Source organism: Trachinotus anak, unplaced genomic scaffold (assembly GCF_046630095.1).
Source record: "Trachinotus anak isolate AG129_WGS33_773 ecotype Australia unplaced genomic scaffold, CSIRO_AGI_Tana_v1 ptg000019l, whole genome shotgun sequence".
Lineage (NCBI taxonomy): Eukaryota > Metazoa > Chordata > Actinopteri > Carangiformes > Carangidae > Trachinotus > Trachinotus anak.
The window spans coordinates 3311841-3332442 of NW_027273870.1; the positions used below are offsets into that span (position 1 = coordinate 3311841).

Consider the following 20602-nt stretch of genomic DNA (forward strand, 5'->3'; position numbering starts at 1 on the left):
TAAAGTCAGTTCACGTTACCTCTTCCTCACCACAGCGATCAGATTTGCAGCGTCATCTATCAGGATTTGATCTGCTTTACTCTGACACAAGCCTCTTACGGCGGCATGCGTGGCTGTCTGTCATGATCAGTGTGATGCAACAGGGATTCAGTGGACACCAGAGGACAACCATGAGAGGACACACTCACCTGTCTGCTTTCTCTCTGCGTTTCTCCTCAGGATACACGTTCACTCTACTGTAAATGTCTGCCAAGCAACGAGGGAGAGACAAATGTCACACAAACCTTTCTACCACTTGGCTCAGTCAATTTTCTCATATGCCACAGCTATGGAGAAGTCTTCTACTATCTAGTAGTTACAGCAACCAAACCTATTTCAGTGTACATATGGGCATGAATAATGTTTTAAGAGAGACTGAAAAAAAAGGGATTTGATCCTTTAATATAATAAAAAGCAAACAAACAGTTTAGGAACCTGCTCTATTTTTTTTTATTTTGTAATTTTTTCTATTCTGTAATTAATATTTATTATTTTGGGGTAACTATTCTATCACTATTACAGGCCACAGCTAATACAAAAGATTACACTGTAACCACTGAGTAATTACACCATACATTGCAGTCTGTAATCTAAAGCCTTACTGGAAAAATAACTCATTTAATAATGCATAGTAGATCAATTTTATATATATATCATTATTATTATTATTATTGACTATTTTATCAAAGCTTAATAGCCTGACATCATGAGCCCTTTCAGCCCATGGGATTTCATGAAGGCCAGATTCACCTTCCAGGATTCCCAGGACAAAGGTGAGCGACTCGGCCCCCGATCAGCCCCTGTTCCTCACACACTCTGTGCAGTGTGGACAGTTTTTCACTGCTGGAATATCACTTGGCCTCAGGTTTGCTACTGACCTTAATTAATATTGCTTTAGGAATATGCAATATGTAATCACAAAACTGAAATAGTGGAGGTATTTAAACCGTTTGAGGACAAGGCCTTGAGGTCAGGTAGTAAAGCAGGAGTCGCCCTTTGAAGCCGCTGGGGGGCAGCAATGCATCTACAAGTTCAACATAAATAGAAGAAGAAGAAGAAACCGGAAGCAATCAGCTGTCACTTTCGTAACAAGCGCTGCGCTTTGAAGGAACCACGACAGCGACCGGTTTCATTCACTTCCATGCGGTGATCGGTGTTTTAGGAAACGACATGGATCCCTCAGAGTCGGTGGCGGTGGACGCTGCAGGCTCCGACCCAGAGCCGAGCCCGAAACCCGGGCTTTCTGCGGCGATGCGGGCTAAAATCGAGAGGAACCGGCAACGCGCGTTGATGCTCCGGCAAGCCCGACTAGCGAGCCGCCCTCTGTCCGCGGTGGAGGGCGCAACCTCGGCCAAAGTCTCCAAGACCATCGACTCCGGCGCCGGCTTCTTCATCGAGGAGGAGGGGGACGGAGAGGAAGAGCAAAAGGCCAGGAAGGTGGTGCATCAGCCAGGTGTGTGTGTGTGTGTGTGTGTGTGTGTGTGTGTGTGTGTGTGTGTGTGTGTGTGTGTGTGTGTGTGCGTGTGTTTTGTTACTTGTGTGACTTGTGTGTGTCCTTGCATACAGTATTTACTTATGTGCTGAATAACCTGTGTGTGTGTGTGTGTGTGTGTGTGTGTGTGTGTGTGTGTGTTGTTTCCAGCTCCAGTAATTGAGCCAGACTACCTGGTGTGTGATGACTGTGAAAAACCCTTCATGGACTCCTACCTCAGCAACAGCTTTGACCTGTCTGTGTGTGACAAGTGCAGGTACTGTACAAGACACACACACACACACACACACACACACCTTTATCTCTGCATTAACGGATCATGTTTGTTTGTTTTTTTGTTACATGCAAAGTAAAGACAAAGAGACAATTTTAAGTCTTTGCCATTTTGGTGCAACTACAACTTGCGTTAGATGATGTGAAACTCTCAACAGGCTGAGATACTTATTGTCAGAATATCTGAATGAAAATGCATCATTATGCTGCATACAACTCCTGTGTACGATGGTACAAAGTGTAGCATCAACATAAATGGTTTTGGATATTGTATGCCAGTATCACATGGTCTTATGCATTGAACTTTGTATTTTGAAGTGCAGCACCACTGTGCCAACAAAGTTATGTTGAAGGCCATATCTTTGGTTAACACAGTGAATATGATGCCTCCAAAATATTTGGTTTTCGTCATGTCAGACATGTAATCTTCAGGTCATTTGGGCTTAAACTTTTTTGTACAATAACATAACTGAAATATAATCATATAGGATAACAGTTTAAGCATCTTTCTCCTCAGAGACAATGAGGAGAAGCACAAGCTGATCTCCAGGACTGAGGCCAAGCAGCGCTACCTGCTGAAGGACTGTGACCTGGACAAGCGAGAGCCTCCTCTCAGGTTTATACTGAAGAAAAACCCTCACAACCCACACTGGGGAGACATGAAGCTCTACCTCAAACTACAGGTGTGTGTTTGTGTGGTAGTGGGGGGGACTGAAGCCTGAAGAATCCAGGTGACCTTAAATATAATGTAGTATATTCCAGCTGCTCTAAATAAGTGCACGCTTACTTATCTTACACTGTGCTAAAACCCAAATACACATAACTATTAAACATTTTGCAAAATTGACACTTGACAGCAAACATTACATTTCAAATATACTGACTGACGCATTCTGGGGAAAATATTTTCCTCCCAAGAGTTTGTAGTTTGAGGTTAATGTCCCCTTCATTCTCTTTTCTGCGCTCTTGTGAAAATCATATGTCAAGAACCATTTCAATTAAGAATGAAAAAAAAAAAAAAATTATTTTAAATTTCAACAGGTGTGTGGGTTAAGTTTTTAAGATCAATATACAATTAGCAAGCCATGAACAAAGCAGTAGTGCTGAAATGATTAATCGACTAATCAGTTAGTCATCAAAAAATTAAGCAACGCTTGGTGGGGTCCGTTTCAGATTTTGAGCTGTTGTTTGGACATAAGAAATTTAAAGATAAAATCACAGGCTCTGGGAAATTTTTACAGTTTTCTAACATTGATTGAGACTAATTAGTAAATTACTCAAAAATCAAGTCAAAAGTGAAATTAATTGTTGGTTGAATCCCTAAACCAAAGCAACAAACACTGTCCACACCCCTCGTTGTTCTGTAAGGTTCTTGCCCCTGCTATGCCTTTATCAGTCTGTCTCACTTGGGTGTTTTTGTGTGTGTGTGTGTGTGTGTGTGTGTGTGTGTGTGTGTGTGTGTGTGTGTGTGTGTGTGTGCGTGCGTGCGTGCGTGCGTGCACGGACTCAGGTGGAGAAGAGATGTATGGAGGTGTGGGGTTCGGAGGAGGCTCTGGAGGAGGCCAGGGAGACGAGGGAGGAGAACAAAGAGGTGCAGAAACAAAAACGCTTCAACAAGAAGGTCAAAGGTTGGTTTTCCCGTTTGAGACCAAACTCTCAGATGTCAACTCAGTCACACCGTGCGTCGTTTAAACATCAACATTTGTGTGCGTCTGTGTCAGAGCTGCGCAGGGCGGTGAGGAGCAGCATGTGGACCAAAGACACCAGCGTTCACCAACATCAGTACGGACCAGAGGAGGTGGTGGATCCGGAGGAGGACCTCTACAAGAAAACCTGCACCACCTGCGGACATGAACTCAGCTACGAGAAGATGTAGACACACACTCACACTCTGTTACAGTCGACAAGGAGAAGATATTTGGTGCTTCTGAGAGGAACTGTGCCTCTCACAAACCCTCTAGTGGTATTTTTTTGTTATTTATTTCTTCTTCCTCACTCATGAATAAAACACTCCATCTTGATCATTTACAAGGGGCCAACATCCCTTTTTTTTTAGGTCAGTTGTAATATCTATTTTAAACTGACTTACCATTGTGGTATTGTTTAGCAGAAACTTTGTGGATTGCCTGTCTAGCCCACGGACTGTTGCTTCACTTCCTGTTAGAAATTCCCTTTCAGGTTGGACAAAGGAAGGAAGGCACGATATTGAAATCTGAAAATGCTGTCTTGTGTAAAACAGTGTCTTGTGGGGCCCACTTTATCTTTATGATATTAGCATTAAGAACAAAACTCTGCTGATGTGTATTTACCATCATTATGTCAGGTCTGAATGTGAAAATTCACTTCTCATCAATGATTGTGGCCTTATTCACCCTGACTGTGTTAGGTTATAAAGGGTATCACTGTGGCTAACTGACCGTTATTAGGGAGCTCTGCTTCTCTTCATTTTCTCACCATGCAGTCTATACCATCAACTTCTAAATTGTAATTTAAGACATTCAGCCATCATCTGTCATCGGACACAGATGTAGTGGTGCATAGACCTTAGTCTGGTCTGACGCTGCTGGGAAGCGGCTCAGACACGTGTTCATGGTTTCTGTGAACAAATGTTTGATACCGTTTGCTGTCAGATGTTAAGACAGAGGCTGTTATAGTCCAGATATTCACTTGGTTACAATAAAGGAACAGGAGTTTTCTCAGGAGTTATTTTTTTCTTCAAGACTATGAGATTGAAAATAAACAAGTTTCTTTGTAAGAACAATTTTATAACGTGAAAGTTCTCATGAAAGTTGATATATTGGTTTGTCACTTCTATTTGTTTAGAATTCTGATATTTATGAAGCTATTAAAAAAAAATTAAAGAAAATAAATTTTCTGTATGTTGAGTTTGTGTAAAGTATTAAAATGTTTTGTGGAAACCATAAAGCTCACACATCAAAAATGAAACATTTGCACATGCTTTGTACTTGTTTGGCTTAGTTTATTGTAAATAATACATTTTTAAATTGTCTTGAACAGGTTTGTATTTGTATTTTCAATGAATTGCAATTTCATGAATTGAATAATGGAATTTAATAAATCACTTCAGTCATGTTTTATTTACAATGTCATTTGTGGGGGAGACCTGCTGTAAGTTAAAGGGAGAATTCTTTAAAATGCTCAACTTCCATTCAATGACAGATCATGTGATAATATCAAATGCTGAACTACTAAATAAACCTTGTGATGAGATTTAGTCATCTGCTGTTTCCAAGTCAAGAATTAACTTTCAGTCTAAATGTAACTTAATTGCAAGTGAAGCATAGTGAAAATACTGACAGGTGGAGGCAGCAGTATACTGATGTATTAAAATGTTGAAGCGATACAATGGAAGACTGCAGCAAGCAGCTGTTAAAGGTCCAGAGCCTGGCAGTTGAGGCCGCTGTAAACTCCTGCAGTCTCCAGCTTGTAGAAAACGTCACAGTGTAACTCATTCCTTCCTGACGTGTCCACAGAGACAATGTTGAACATCTCGTACGGAGGAATCAGCACTTCATCCTCGTCCGCGTCAAACTCTGAATAGGACTTGAGGTAGGCGCCGAAACACGTGTGTATCTCAAAGCAGGTCTTTCGTCCAAACTGACGCAGGTCCTTGTCGAGGGAGCTGGAGGCGAAGGAGCCGAAGCGGATGGTTTGTCCAGCTTTCCCGCTGAAGAGCAGTTTGCTCCTCCGATAGGTGGTGTAGCAGCCCCTTTGGTTGAGTTTCAGGAGCCGAATGGCGTCAGACAGCAGGAAGTGGAGGGTGTGGAACTGAAACGAGGTCTTGTAAGAAGCCTTCCCCGTGCGGGTTGCTCTGTTCAAGCCGTCATAGGCCCCTGCTGTGTAGGCGCACAGAGCCCTGAAGTGATTCCAGGACAGAGTGTCGTAGATGTCCTTGTTCTTCATGGCTTTAAGGGCACAAAGTTTTGTGTATGGGGTGTTCAGACTTTCCCTGGTGCTCCTTGGCAAGTAGTGACGTTTCACCTTGATGAGCATCTTCTGGGAGCAGCCGTAATACATGTCATCAACAGACTCCGGAGACAAGCTCAGAGGGATTGTGGTGAGCCTGGACAGACCGGAGGCACCAGAGGCTTTTGTGACGGCATGGATGGAGATATTCTGAACCTTTCCAGGATCTTCTGAGGTTAAAGATGGACCCATTGTGTTGTTTGTAGCCTCCTGTGGAGATGATGTCACAACAGCCAACTGTAGGAAAACAGACAAAACTCAAGTGAAATTTAATTTACCAAAGCTGGCCACATTGGTTCAAATGGTTTTTAAATGAAAAAGGGGGCAATTCATATATCCAATCTGTGCAGTATAGTAAATGTTAATAGAAAAATGCAGCTATGTTATCTATTCAAATTAGGATGTAGGGAGGCATCAGCATAAGTCATTTCAAACACATTTTACCATTCTAGATACACATGTTTTTACAAGATAGAAGACTATTTATTAGTCGATAGTGTTCCATAAGTTAATGTATCTGTTGTCTTACCATTTTTGCATCCAGAGGCCTTATTCTCATACAGAGGTAGCAGAGGACAATAAACTTCAACATGATTGGCAGTGCCTAAAAGAAAAAGTAGTTTGAACATAGTCAATTCTGTCTCCTATTTACAGTTGACAAATCACATATGGATCATAAATCCATTAGCAGCAGAAACATTTTTCCTCATTATAATAAGTCCATACAGTAGCTGTAAAAATATATTAACTTTTTATGGCTTACTATCCATGTTTATGACGTTATTGAAGAAAAATGTTAGGAATGTAAACAGATAATCATATTTGATCTTACCAGGTGCAGCAGGTGCTGTAACAGAGCCAGCGAGTCATTCAGTCTGGATGATGCCAGCTGTCTTATATTACAGTTGACATGGGCGTGTGTAGGCGAGGGATGGAGTCAGGGGGTTTTAGAGGGGGCGGGGGGGCCCACACCCTGTCAATACTCATGCAATTACCGAGAATTTCCCCACATGCTTTTTTTTTTTTTTTTTTTTTAAAACTGGTAGTCAGCAAGACAATTTTAGCTATTGATTTCAACAGCTCCAAAAGATAGAAGTTGCAAGGTCAAAGGGCCAGTTCCGCTAAATTAGAAAAACATTCACTAAGTGGTATCCACCCATGTTTTGGATTTCATGTTAAAAGCCACTGAGCGTTCCAGAAAAAACGTAACTGTGAAACTGCTGACTGTTTTCAGTGTGAAACGGTGACAGTTTTTAGAAATGCCGTTTCACCAAAGTGGTCATTCCAAGTAAAATCTTAAGTTAGGTTCGTGTTTTCTTGCGTAATGAAAATCTCACTTTTCCACTTAAGTAAAAAGAGGACGGACTTAATTTATCCTTACTCAATCTGATCAAGCTGTCTCCTTGTTTCCGGAAGTCCCTTAAAATGCTTGTTTAAATCATGGCAAAAATAAAGTCAATTTATCACTCATTTAAAAAGCCAGATAGTAAAGTAGAAACAGTTCAGTGTAGTTATAAAGCAATGGTGGTAGACATCACTTAGTGTCCTCCACTGCCAATTTATTAGTTACACCCAAACTAAAACTGACAGCAGTCTAACTCAATAATCCTGCAATAAATAAAATGTTGAAACTTTGTGCTGTTGCTTCAACTTTGTGGTCATTTTTGGAGGATGTAGTTTGTGGTGCTGTTGAACTCCAGCCTGTATGTTTTCACTGTGATGATATTTTGTCTATAATAATGCAATAAAGCTTCCATCCACCAATGGCAGCTCTCTAATCGGTGAGCGAGGAAGCAGCTTTGTGTCATGTTGGACTTTACAGAGAGTGCAGTGAAACTGCAGAGGCCAGGTTTGTTCCATAAGTGTGAAAGATTTGAAATCAAGCAAATAAAATATCCAGCATTGAGCAACTCAGCTTGTCATCCTGTTAACTCCACATATTTCTATATGCAGTGTTAGCTTGAAAGTTTTACCAATTTATTGGTCTTTAGCAGTCAGAGCCCATTATCCACAAGCCCCAGATCTTTCAGGGTTGACAAGAGACCAGATGAATGAATCCTGACAAAAAGCTTCAGTCTAATAGCAAATTCTGATGATACTAATTTCTCTGCATATGTCTGGTGAACTCCAGGAACATCTTTCCATTTCCAACTCCCCTACCTTAGAGACAAGACTAGTGAACCACAGCTAGTCAGGACTTGCAATGGTAAGAGGCATACACTACTTCCTATGTACCATCTCAAATTTAAAATGTTTAGTCTTGTGTTCAAGGACTCCTGTTAATTTGAGACAGATGTACTTCTAATGAGGAATGTATCATTTATTTATTTTCCAAATGAATTAAAAATACAATAGTCAAGTTTTGAATTTAAAATTCAAAGGTTTTCTGAACATCAGTGCACTTAAACACAAATGCATCATCTGTAGCAGCAACCTTGACTCCCTCAATGTTATCCTAGAAGAATGAGAAAAGTGGAATTTCAAAGTTACAAATACAGACATTACCTCTAAAGCCCCTCTGCCAAGAGTGCCACAAGGACTACCTCACATTCAGAGACAAATTAGCTTAATTCAAAGTTTTCAAAGAACAAAATCCATGAGCAAAAAAAGCCTCAAAATACAGGGCAGATGCATCAAGTTGCAAAATGCCCACTTTATATGCAATTAGCCACTTACATCACCAAAGTACTTCTCTATGAGGTTGTGTGCAGCCTGGTACACCATATCGTTATCATGGTTCTGCAGCATCTCAATGCGGTCCAGCCCTCCCAGCTCTTCAACCAACAGGCTCAGTTTCTCCGTCTCACCGAGCTTCTCTGCTGCCTGAGAAGTCAAACACAGCGACTGAAGCCAGCTGATATCCGTCATTTCAGAGTTCAGATTCTAGACCAATTGCAGTCAAATGTTAATCTGTGCTGCTGCCGCCCCCCCCCCCTCCTCCTCACCATGAACATGTTGTTGATGGCATCCAATATGACCAGAATGACTTTAGCATCTTTGACCTGCAGCAGGTTGATTATTGCCTCCAGGGCTCCACTCTGCACCAGATGGACCACCTGCTCCACAGTACCCCCACTGGTGAAGTTAGTCACTGCCCACACTGCCTCCCTTTGAGTCTTAAAGTCTCCCTGGTGACCCAAAACATTTCATTGTTCATCTGCTCACTTAACATTTATTAAAGTTCAGTGACAACAATGTATCTCCAAATTGTTACTTTTAATTTCAGAAAACTGAAAGATTATAAGTGTTCCTTATGGCTCAAGAATATACTTAACATTTAAAAAGACCATTGAAACCTTTCCTTGGCTGTTGAAAAGTTGATTAAAAAAAACCCCACACACACACTATACAAATTGGACACCTGTTAGATGTCTTTTAAAAAAAAAAAAAAAAAAAAAAAAAAAAAAAAAAATTCCATACTGTCTTCATGTTCTAGTCCTCAAGCAATAAACGGACATTTTCCTATGTACTATGCATTTGTATTTATTCTAATCTCCAGAACACCATTTCCAATCACTTAGTTTTAATTTGTATAATCTAATTAGGGAATTTTTTTCCAATTATATACATGATCATTTGGGAGACAGCTGAAGGGCATTACATTTCTGACTCTGCTCAGTTTTGAAGTTGTGTTTTCAGCACCAGTATGTTCAATTTACAGAAGTCTGGATAGAAGCAACAAAAGAAATTAAGAGTCGTTAAAATAAAGCACCATCAGCCATCATTAAGTTTGCTCGACATCTGTGCTTTTCCCACTGAAATGTCAAGGAGTCCTCTGTGGAGAGCCCTCCACTTATTTGATGTACAAGTAGTGTCAAATGCCAACCTACTCACATTTCTAAGCTGTTCTACCAGAGGAGGAAGCAGTCCGCAGGTGATGAGCTGTTGGATTTGCTTACAGGGTCCTGCAGCGATGTTGGACAACGCCCACGCTGCCTCCTTCTGCACACTGGCCTTAGGGTGCCTCATCAGCTGAGGCAGGATGTTCAGAACGCCAGCGTCGATTGCCGTCTGGGTCTGCAGGTCAGAGCCGCTCACTATGTTCCCGATAGAGCGGAGAGCTGGGGTCTGGAGTTCAGAGGAAAAATCAGAAGTGACTTCGCTTCATACCTGCCAACACTTTTCTGGGAGATTCTGTTGTGAGATCCTTTTCACAAAGTTTCTGCAAATAATGGGAGTTTCACCAGAGAAACAGCAAGAGGGTGATGGGAGACTGTTGAAACAGACTCCTGGAAAAAAAGGGGAGTGTTGGCAGGTAGCTAGGATTATGTCAGTGGTAAACATTGCTACAGGACAGTGGATAATTAATGTTTGAGAACTACACTACCATGACACTGAGCTCCCCGTGGCTCATGAGCTCCACCAGCCGAGAGACGATGCCAGTTTTCACTACAACATCAATACGGTCATTGTCGCCATCTGAGAGGTAGGAGATTGCCCAGCATGCATCAGACAAGATGTCCTTATCACTGAGATGGAGCAACTGGATCAGAGAGGGGAGGACCTGAAGGACAATCACAGCACATTAGTCATCTTACTGGGACTGTGGGCACCTTTCCGGACTGGAGAATCAAGCTGGGGTTAAGTTGCGTTGTGGGGAGTGTATTCACTTACCTGCATGACTGCAGACAAGGGTGGAAACGGGTTCTTATTCCGGCACAAGTTGGACAGCGTCCATGTTAGGTTACGCAGGTAGCCGACCTGGAGAAATGAATCATGACTAACAGGACCATACAGCAGCTAAATGTGTACTTAAGAGAAAACGTTGCACTTAGAATTGAGCTTTGAAATCCACCACACAAAGCTACATTAGCCATAATAATTCCTGAATCTCTGACCAAACTGTTAATGCTGTTAAAACTGCATTGTGGGAAAACAACTTTAAACCAACGCTAAACTGTCAACTTCTGAGTTGCAAAAGCTTGCTATGTGGAGCACTCCATGAGATAGACCTGAGAAAGTGTACATTTAGATGAATCTGCATTTCAAAAATAGTTTGAACTTTAGGGTTCGTAAACCTGCTTAACTTAAGCAATTTTCATGATAAATTTGTCATATTCAAGTGAAATGGATGTGTGCATGGTTGAAGCTGGTCGTGAAAAGTTTTGACTTACTGGTGTGTCTGGGCATATACGGGCCAGCAAGGCTGGGATGACATTGCACTCAATCAGGACGTCTCGATAAGCCGAGCCGTCACCTGTCAGATACATTTGGTGACAACAGTACAGTAAGTGTCAGTGAAACAGATCCTGTCTGCACCGCTGCCGCCGCCGCCGCTCGACCACTTCAGTGTTGCCCTTTTAGAAAAATCTGCATTTTCTACTGAACATCCTGTCAGTTGTATTAATTCAAAGTCTTATTTGGATATGATGGCAACATAACACATTACATTGAACTTAGCATTTTTACCTGCAATGTTTCCAAGAGCCCAGACAGCCTGTTCACTGATGTGCAACATCGGGGAGGCCAGCAAGGCGATGAAAGCTGGTACAGCCCCATGTTCCACCACCTGAGGACAGAGATTCAGTTTATTCTGAAAGAGCGATTCAAGATGAAGGTGCTCATCATGGACCACGAGGGCCCAAGTTACTGTGATGAAACTGGATGTTATGTCAGTCTCATTTCACATGAGGCTGGCCATCACTGTGCTTCACAGAAGTTTCAATGCAGCGTTGGCACCTGTTGTGTGTGCCAAGATGTTCCAGAGGCGATGTTCGTCAGAGCCCAAGCTGCTTCGAACTGCAGAGTCGGCTCATCGTCCATAGACAGGAAGGACACGAAACGGGACAGCAGACCAGCATCGATGATCTGCTTCAGAGGAGGGTTACGCTCCTGAGAAAGCAGCTTCCTGGGGGAGGGGTGGAGGAAAGTTTCAGTGGGCTGAGCAGTGGAGGGATCTTCAGCCGCCTCTTGTGTGACAGTGTTAAAAAGGTGAAAATGCTCATTAACATTTCCCAGAAGCCACAGATGACAAAAATACGTTTTACAATCATCAGTCCAAAACTGAAACGCATGAATTTTATAATTATTAATGAAGTTTATAAGTTAATGAAGCTGCCTACAGATAAAGGCTAATCACCCCTGCTGGCTCACCTGGCCGCCTGACAGCCTCGGGTTTGGGACTCCTTACTGTCGCCGCTCACGTCTTTGACAATCTCCTCGATGGAATATGTGGGGACCTACAAATGATAAGGAACACGTCAGAACCGGCACCAGTTTGACTTCGGTCGTGAGGTCTGCGTGGACCGACCATCTCGTTGGAGATGTAGTCTGGAGACAGGGCCTCCTCGTCCGGCAGAGACGACAGCGTGATGTTCCTTCTCTTCAGGAAACTCTCATCTTTGTGAGCTTTGCGCAGCTCCACGCACACCGTGATCCTTTTCTCACGAAGCTTCTGCAAGTGGACAAAGCGCAGCGTGGATGAAGTCGATCAGAGCCCACACGACGTCGACGATCACACACCGACTTACCGCTGGATCTTTGCCCTTGTTCTTGAACTTGGAGATCCGCTCGTCAGTGACGTTCTTGGTGGGCATGGTGTGCGCGTCGGAGCCGCTCCCCTCGCACTGATGGAGACGTGGGGGGACTTCGCGCGGGGAGGTTATAAGCAGCGGAGCCGCCTCAGGTGAGTCCAATCAGCTGTGATTGACGTCACACGCCTGTCGGTTCATTCACCTGCAGCTGCGCGACTTTCCCATCCGGGTCCGTGCCAAGGAGCGCGTGTTCTGAAAGAGCAGCGGGGTGAAACTGCAGGTTTTTAAATCACGAGTTCAAAATCCTTCACTGATCCTTTAAATAAACTACAAGAAGGTCTAAAATCCCACAGTTTCTGCTGCTCCTTTAACCTATCATTGCGTGTCTTGGTCTATAGATGGCAGCATAGCATAACTCACATCTATTTCTGTGCAAGCCTGTGTTAAGGTAGCTGTGGTGTAATCTGATGTATTGCAAAACAAAAGGAAATTAACAGTGGTGTTGTGAATTCATGTTGTATTTGTGTCTGGGGGAGTGACTACGTCCCTCAAGTGCACTTCAGGCACACTTTAACTCCGTTATTGCAGATGGAGGAGGTCAAGACTGAGGTGAAGAAAAAGGGAGAAGATGGAAATAAATGGATAAAACAAGCGAGGGAGGAGTAAGAGGGTGAGGGAGGAGAGCCAGGCAGAGAAAAAGTGTGACAGTGATGGAGTCTGGTCTTCCTCTGTAACAGCCAGGAAGGGCTGAACAATTGCAGCTAAAGTGGAGGTTTCCCCCTGACCAAGTTATAATCACTTCCTCTTGATAGCACACACACACACACACACACACACACACACACACACACTGCACAAAACAGGGTCATTTGATTGTGAGTGCTCATGAACAGTATAAACACACTCAGTCCTCTGCAGCCACCGTCCGAAGTGTAGGTCGCAGCCCTGGTCGTGGTTGTTTCCTCTACACAGAACCTTAAACCTTCCTTGTCCTCTCTCACACACACACACACACACACACACACACACACACACACAGGTCTTGTCCACACTAATGTGGATACATTTGAAAAAAACATCTTCACCTCTGCATTTCTGTCCTTCTATCTACTCGCGTCCACCTCTTGAAACAAGCTTTTAAGGGGTAATAACAGATAATAATCTCTTCTTGTGGTGTGGATGTGGAAAACAAGGTTTGTTAGTTTTTTTAACACTGGTGTATTTTTGTCATTCTTCACAGACATGTCTGGTGACCTCCACAGCAACATTACCAAACCATGCACAGTGTAATGGTGATGTTGGCTGTGTGTCTGTCAAAGAGCAGACTTTTTTTTTTAAATAACTGCTTTTAAATGTGTGATCAATGATTAATGTTGTGTGTTATATGCTTTACTGTATCGTCTTTCTTGTTCATTTTAAATTCATGTCAAGCATCTTTGAGTACAATGAAAAGTACTATATATATTAAAAAAAACAAACATTATTATTATTATTAGAAGGCTCTGGGCTCAAACCAAACGTATGGATGTATGTGTCAGCCTGTTTTAGGGGCTCACCCTCAGGCCCCCCAGTGGCCAAAAATACATTAATGCGGCTTTAAGAAGCCACAGTTCTGCTTATATTGTGGTTTTCATAGAGATATATTCAATTTGTTTAATGACAATATTTGTTGAATCATTCTTGCTCTCAGGTTGTGTGCTTTGAATTTTCCTGTACAACCACAGGTTTACACCTGTGACCAGTTTAGTGGCTTTTCAAAGGGCAAGAGAGCATCAGTGAATTAGTCAGACTTTGGCAGCAGGTTCAGTATCATGTTGTATTAAAGTGAGGAGCATCAGTCATCTCATAGGGCAAAAAGGAAATTTTCACTTGTCTCGACACCACCCCTGACATTCTCTCTACCTCTGCTCTGTTTTCTTAGCCCTGCTTTGTTATAAGTGATTTCCCTCTCTCAGGCGTGAGAACCAGGGAGGATAAACACAGATGGATCATTTGTTCTCATGCTCTCTAGCTCCTTTTTTTTTTAAAATGATCATTGCCGTAAAGGTCAGAGTGTCCTTCAGAGGACGACCAGGTTACTGTGAGCCTAATTAGATGGTGAAATTAAAAAAATCTCATGACATAATTCAAGACATAATTTTTGGCATAATGACCCGTTGAAGTGGAGTTTTGTGCAGTGTACGTGTGTCTGCTCCTCTCGTTGCCCGTGAGATCATCCTGCTGGCCTTTTGACCTGGAAGTGCTTATGGTTCCTCAGAGACACCCTGAAGGGTGTGGACTGTTTCTGTCCTGCCCCGTCGTCTTTGACTCCTTGTTAGTCTGAACAATGTGAGGTGATTGGAGGAAATTCCTCTGTGCAGGTTCAAGGCTTCACACACACACACACACACACACACACACACACACACATATATTAGCAGAGACCCTGACAAATACATCTTTTCAAAGAAATTTGATGAAAACAGACAATATAAAATGTTTTTTAATCTTATCTTTAAAAAAAAAAAGTATCATAAGACAGCAAACACAGTTCCAGGTTCAAGAGTCCATTAACTATAGATGAAAAGTGCGTTCATGTTTCAGCAGTCAGTGACATGAAAAAGGCGTGTCACTGTGCAAATCTGAACATCAAATCTTCCCCATGTGCAGAGACCAAAAACTAAAAGTGATTTCTGCTTCTTAAGGACTCACAACACTGTTGAATTCTCCCTTTTATACATTTAGAAAAAGTACATTTTGACCCTAAATATGAAAGCATATTTCCAAATGTGCAAACACTAAATCAAGGAACCTTAGCTTCAGGTCAAAGCTACAAACATATCCTGGGAGATTTTTGGTCTATAAATTGTAGCTTATGGCTTCAATAATTATTAATAAAGAATTGATTAATTTTTAACCCAGTTATGAGCCAGCATTGAAAACACCTTTGCCAGGTTGTGAAAACAATCACTATATTAACTATTTATTAACATTTACAGCTGCAGACTGATCACTGATAATACTTATAATCAGAGACTGTTTGACTGTCTAACTTTTTCTGATGGATTTGTAGTATGTGAGAAACCCATTAGCATTTTATTATTGACTTCACTATTAATGATTCTCCAGCAAATTATCACTGGCTTGTAATGGATCAATAAATTATTACAGTATAATAGAAAATGGTGCCAGATTTTCAACAAAAAGCAGAAAATCTCTCCTAAAATTTAGCACATGTCAGCTGTAAATTGTGAATTCACATTACTGGTGTTTATATCCTCCTGACATTCCTCTGTGCTGCCTCCTTCTTCCTTTACTCTGTCTTTCCTTCCATCTCTTCATTCGTCTCTTTTGACTTCTCTCCCTCCCATCCTCCCTGGTTCCCAGATCAACTTGAGGTGTCTATGGGAAATCATTAGTATAGATCGTGCTGCAGTACTGCGTCAATACACACACACACATACACGCACGCACAGACACGCATGCATGCACACACGAACTTGTGCATAATATGCCCTCCCTGCATCTAATATAGAGGAGGTATGTTTCAACCCTCTTCGTCATTTTAAATGTAATACTGAGGACAAATTGTTGGCAAGGGATTGTTGTTATGTGTGTGTGTGTGTGTGTGGTTGTGTGTGTGTGTGTGTCTGTGTTGGTGTCATTATGGTAAGAAGAACTTGGCCGTAGTCAAACACACGCGCAAAACAGATTGCAAAAAATGATGACAAACGCTCGTGCAGTGTGGCAAAGACAAAGGTGTGCTTTGTCCGGCCACGTAAGTCAGCGGTTCTCCGATATCAAAGCAGAGGAGAGAAGAAGAACCACAACAGGATGTGGGTTAGAGTGACAGATACAGATAGAGAGAAAGATTTGAGTGTGTGTGTGTGTTCGTGAAATGTATCAAGGATGGAGGGAATTTCCATTGAGAAAAGAAAAAATTTGATACTGATATCAGACATATTTTGAATTCTCAGACACACAGTGCTTTGCTTTTCTAACGCTACTCGTCACTTCTTCGTGTTGTAATGCCTCAGGAACGGCTGCTGTCATTTGCATGTTTTGCAATTCGTACATCTCCCTCTTTGCCCTTCTCTGTCTCCTTCTCATTCTCTGTCAGATCGGCGTTTAGCTCCACTCTATTAATATTTCATGCTGCCACTCCAATACCTGTCTATCAATAACCCAGACAAGACACACCTCAGGTCCAATCCATCATACTCACCACTGACCAGGCTGCAAAATTGTGTGTGTGTGTATGTGTGTGTGTGTGTGTGTGCATGTGTGTGTGTGTTTTGATAGATCATTTGTTTCTGCTGACAAAGCCCTTGTTGTGGGCTTGTATAAACGGGCTGAAGACTCAACAGCTGAGAGATCGAAATAAGCCATTTGTCATTTCCTGTAGAAACACACACACACACACACCCACAAACACACGTGCGCGCACACACACACACATTTACTGGCATGTACAGTTGAAAAATCAATACAGGTCACTCAAAAAATACAACGTTGTATTTACAAAAACAAAAACTGCATTTAATGAATTTAGTTCTGAAAAGATATCAACATGGATGAACAGATAATTAGTTGATTAATTAATGTCTTATTTGCAATGTAAAATGCATAAAGGTGTCTGCAGTGGTCAGGTTGGGGTCTGGAGGGAGGCCAAGCAGTTGTCTCGACCTTGGCACAGAGGACGAAGAAGATGAGCCGTGAAACCAAGTACGTTGAATGGACACACAAAGATTTGGCCTCTGAAGCAAATCACCTTCGTTTCAAATGTCAGTTAGTATTAAAGTTATTTAGGTGCTTTTAGTTTGAAAGTGGAAAGTGGTGCTAACTCCAGCTAGCTGAGGAGTGGGGGCGAGAACACCACCTCTTTATACAGCATCGTTCGTGTGCGGTTCCTACATCTGAACGTCACAGTAACATTTTAGCCTGTTATTGCTGTTAACACAAAGGAAAACGGTCCCTCACTTATGAGAAGGATGTGTGCATTTTTAATTTCTTTTTATTGCATGCATTCCTGTGAATTATAAGCCAGGCTTTATATGTATTTGTACCTTGGAAACTACAGACTTGACAAATGAAGAAAGTGCAGATGTGCGCTGTTTGATGTCACTGAAAGATGTGAGATTCATTTGTCCTGATGTTTGTCTTCTGACTGAAAACTTGGTATTGTTAGATATTTTGTGTGCAGAACCTTCTCCATACTTGATGTTTTCAGGTCTTGTGGATACAGCGATCTACTCCAAATTTTCACTTTCGTTCAATTGTTCTAGCTATTTAGGATTCAGTCAGCTGTCAGCTGAGAACCTCCAGCTCCAGAGCAGGTATTAAATGGATATTGTGGTGAGTTTGGTTTCTTAGCTGCTGTTCCCAAGATCAAGAATAAACTTTAAATTGCAACTATAAGCAGGTCAGGTCAGAAGTAAGAATGGTCCTGCAAACGCTGGAGATACTGAGACGGACACTTAGTGGGAAACGTCTGTGAAGGTTACTACTGTTTGTGAAGGCAGTAAAAAGCAATGAAAAGGCTTCACTGTATTGTCCTTAAGCCAGCCCAGATAAACTATCATCAGCACGCAAATGTGAGGCTTGTTTTAATCCACCTGCGTGCCTTCAAAGCAACCGTGCTATTTCAGCACATTGGTGACATGCAGTAAAAAGTGAAAGCAATAGACAGTTTGTGGAGAAAGCACACCAATGAACCAGTGCAAACAAAGTCCGTGGGACAGTTATTCATGTGCTTTCTGTGCACACTTACCTTGTGCACTTATCCCACACATTTGCCTCTATTTGATATCACTACGGTCCACAATGACTCATCTAAATGTACAAATCAGACAACATTAAGTACTTCTCTGTTTGCTCTGCACCTGAGCCGTGTATGCTGATTTTTTTTTTTCAATATGCAGACTAGAAGAGACTGAGTGGCATTATCTGTGGATCAGCCAACTCCCCGTAACAAGAAAGGGAATCAAAGCAGTGGAGGAGAGACAGGGAGGGGCAGAGGGGGCGCAGGGATGCATGGTAGAGAACTTCAAAGGTGAACACAGAGTTCACACAGATATGAGGCTCAGACAACAGGGCAGAGCCCTCATAGACTACAAAAAAAGAAAGAGGGCAGAACTGAGAACGTACACATAACATACACACAGTGGGAGGGGGCAAAGCTGCCAATACTGTCAACAATAACACCCTTCATTCTTGTTGTGTGTCTGTGAGTAAAAAAGCCAGCTGGCAGGCAGACAAGAGGAGGAGGAGTTGGGGGCTTTGGGGGTCCAGCGGGGACTTTGCAGGGAGGGGGAGTGGACGGGTGTAGCTGTGGGGGTATGAGCCAGGTATCAGGTGTATCTGGGCTGAGAGGCCCCTCGCACGGGCATCCTATTCACCTGCTGCCCAGACCTGGACAAAGGCTGGGGCTCTGAGGCTCTGCGGCCCCACTGGGCCACAGACAGGCCAGGTAACACTAGAAGGTCTTAATGGCCCCAAGATGAAGGGAAGATGGTTAGAAGAAGATTACAACATGGGAAAATGTTGAGTTAAAAACAGAGCTTTATGATGATCTGAGGCTCCACCGTCAACACGGTCACCTTTTTCCCATGCCGGCTTTTGGAGAACAGAACAGGGCAATACTTCATAGAGACTAAATGTCTATTTATTCCATATACAAACGCAATGAAAATCATATGGAATAAATTGATATGCTAATCATAGTACCAATATTGTGTTACTCATATACACAAAAATCTAGCTGAAAATCTCATAATTAAAACAAACCTTGTCTCTTTTGCAGCATGATTCTTCCCAGTTTTCTTCCGTGCAGCATATTCTGAGCTGTCCTCACTAAATAAGCATATATCTGTTTACACTAAATGTCCTTTTCCAGAAGGAGACAGAGCAAGCTTTTCATTGAAAAAAAAAAAAAGAAAGACAACAGAAACGTAAATCCAGGAGAAACCCAGTTAAACTGAGAAGTCTGTCATTTTGGGAAATCTGCCTATGTTTTGTATTGCCAAGAGAGAGATGAGAATATTGATACTACCACCATGTCTGTGCATGAATGAGCTGAAGCCATGAGGTGATTAGCTTAGGTTAGCAAAAAGATTTTTAAAAAATCCACCACCACATCACCTCCTGCAAACTCCAACGTGTTTTTCCTCTTTGGTTTTTTGTACATATTAAACACAATAAGTGTTAATTAGTTTCATTTGTCATGAAGCATCAGCAAGCTGTGTGCAGTTTACTAATGACATATCACAGGTTTTCTCAATATTGAAGGCCTAAAAAAATTAACTTCATGCTAATGTTTTTGGTTGTCAATATGTGCCAAAAATTCCTAGTGCACCTTACAGTGAAAACATGTCAATGAAATGAGATAAAACTGGTTCAAGCTGCTGAAAAGACAAGGTCAGGGTGATTCAGCCCTGTCTGTTCAGCAGCCTTGCCAGGCGCGGCGGTCTTGGTGGCCTTATCCAGAAATTTCAAACGAAACGGCTTTACACAATAAAGTGTGTGTGTGTGTGCGCACTTATCAAAAGAGATTGTGTGTATGAGTGAGTATGAAACTGATCCCCATGTTACTGCCCCTGCAACAACAGCAGTGATATATATGAATGAAAAGACATGTTGATCTCTGCATTGTTCTGCACATTTTACTGCCGACACACACGTACTGCAGCGGGCCGAATCTAAACAATAATTACCATACCTGACTGACATACGGACAGACAGGTGTGTGTGTCTGTGAGCGTGTGTATGCACAGCGCTTCCTGTTGTTTGCTTTAACTCATAAAAGATATTTATTTATTCATTTATTTATTTACGTACTGTAAAATTCCACTATGGACTGAGATAAATCTATTATCACAGTAGACAGTTTTTTAGTTTTAAGACTTAACACACAGCATCTTATTTTTAATTTTCAACAATTTGATATTCACAATTCAGCAAAGGAAAATACTTCTGACATAATTCTGCTTCCGCTGTTTTCAGTGACGGTTCCCTCATTGACTGACTTTCACTGATTTTAGATTAGACATAGAATAAGGTCTGAAAAAACACACACAAACAGCAGTGGTTGTTTTGTGTTGAGAAAAACACTGCTTAATTTTGAAAATGTTTTAATATAAGTAGATTAATTCATGTTCTTCAGTCACTCTTAGACAGAGCAAGTAAAACTGTTACGGTAAAAGCATCTATTCTGTCGTAAGTCAGGTATATGGGATTAAAATGCCACTGCTTTCGGCTAATGGTAAAAAAATAAATAAATAAATAAATAAAAACAGTTAAAAATATATTTCAAACTAGTATGCCTGAATAAATTTGAGTCTTTAATATCTAACTTATAATT

The 20602-nt window shown here is 41.8% G+C and overlaps 3 protein-coding genes across 3 annotated transcripts; 1 reads left to right on the forward strand and 2 right to left on the reverse strand.

Moving 5' to 3' along the window:
* The first annotated feature begins 1096 nt into the window (after window positions 1-1096).
* Window positions 1097-4897, forward strand: xpa (xeroderma pigmentosum, complementation group A). The gene is made up of 5 exons (XM_071504920.1): window positions 1097-1492; window positions 1682-1787; window positions 2322-2487; window positions 3315-3432; window positions 3526-4897. Exons 1-5 carry the CDS (start codon window positions 1210-1212, stop codon window positions 3678-3680), a joined length of 828 nt encoding a protein of 275 aa, XP_071361021.1. The 5' UTR covers window positions 1097-1209; the 3' UTR covers window positions 3681-4897.
* Window positions 4898-4996: 99 nt separating this feature from the next.
* On the reverse strand, window positions 4997-7944 carry LOC139636671 (NAD(P)(+)--arginine ADP-ribosyltransferase 2-like). The gene is made up of 3 exons (XM_071504919.1): window positions 6624-7944; window positions 6321-6395; window positions 4997-6028 (listed from the first exon to the last, which is right to left on the reverse strand). The coding sequence occupies exons 2-3, from the start codon at window positions 6381-6383 to the stop codon at window positions 5195-5197; spliced, it is 897 nt and encodes a 298-aa protein (XP_071361020.1). The 5' UTR covers window positions 6384-6395; window positions 6624-7944; the 3' UTR covers window positions 4997-5194.
* Window positions 7945-8087: 143 nt separating this feature from the next.
* Window positions 8088-12422, reverse strand: kpna7 (karyopherin alpha 7 (importin alpha 8)). Its single transcript, XM_071504918.1, has 12 exons — window positions 12262-12422; window positions 12042-12185; window positions 11885-11970; window positions 11471-11639; window positions 11201-11300; window positions 10906-10988; window positions 10406-10492; window positions 10119-10295; window positions 9626-9859; window positions 8737-8919; window positions 8468-8614; window positions 8088-8246 (listed from the first exon to the last, which is right to left on the reverse strand). Exons 1-12 carry the CDS (start codon window positions 12325-12327, stop codon window positions 8160-8162), a joined length of 1563 nt encoding a protein of 520 aa, XP_071361019.1. The 5' UTR covers window positions 12328-12422; the 3' UTR covers window positions 8088-8159.
* Between the last annotated feature and the right edge of the window lie 8180 nt (window positions 12423-20602).

Bases quoted from the DNA above. Each gene is read 5' to 3' on its own strand.
- xpa (XM_071504920.1), top strand. From the start codon at position 1,210: ATGGATCCCTCAGAGTCGGTGGCGGTGGACGCTGCAGGCTCCGACCCA. The intron at 1,788-2,321 runs GTACTGTACAAG...CTTTCTCCTCAG, and splicing joins TCTGTGTGTGACAAGTGCAG to AGACAATGAGGAGAAGCACA. The intron at 3,433-3,525 runs GTTGGTTTTCCC...CGTCTGTGTCAG, and splicing joins CTTCAACAAGAAGGTCAAAG to AGCTGCGCAGGGCGGTGAGG.
- LOC139636671 (XM_071504919.1), bottom strand. From the start codon at position 6,383: ATGTTGAAGTTTATTGTCCTCTGCTACCTCTGTATGAGAATAAGGCCT. The intron at 6,029-6,320 runs GTAAGACAACAG...GTTTTCCTACAG, and splicing joins GGCCTCTGGATGCAAAAATG to TTGGCTGTTGTGACATCATC.
- kpna7 (XM_071504918.1), bottom strand. From the start codon at position 12,327: ATGCCCACCAAGAACGTCACTGACGAGCGGATCTCCAAGTTCAAGAAC. The intron at 12,186-12,261 runs GTAAGTCGGTGT...GTCCACTTGCAG, and splicing joins ACAAGGGCAAAGATCCAGCG to AAGCTTCGTGAGAAAAGGAT. The intron at 10,989-11,200 runs GTAAAAATGCTA...TGTATCTGACAG, and splicing joins GGCTCTTGGAAACATTGCAG to GTGACGGCTCGGCTTATCGA.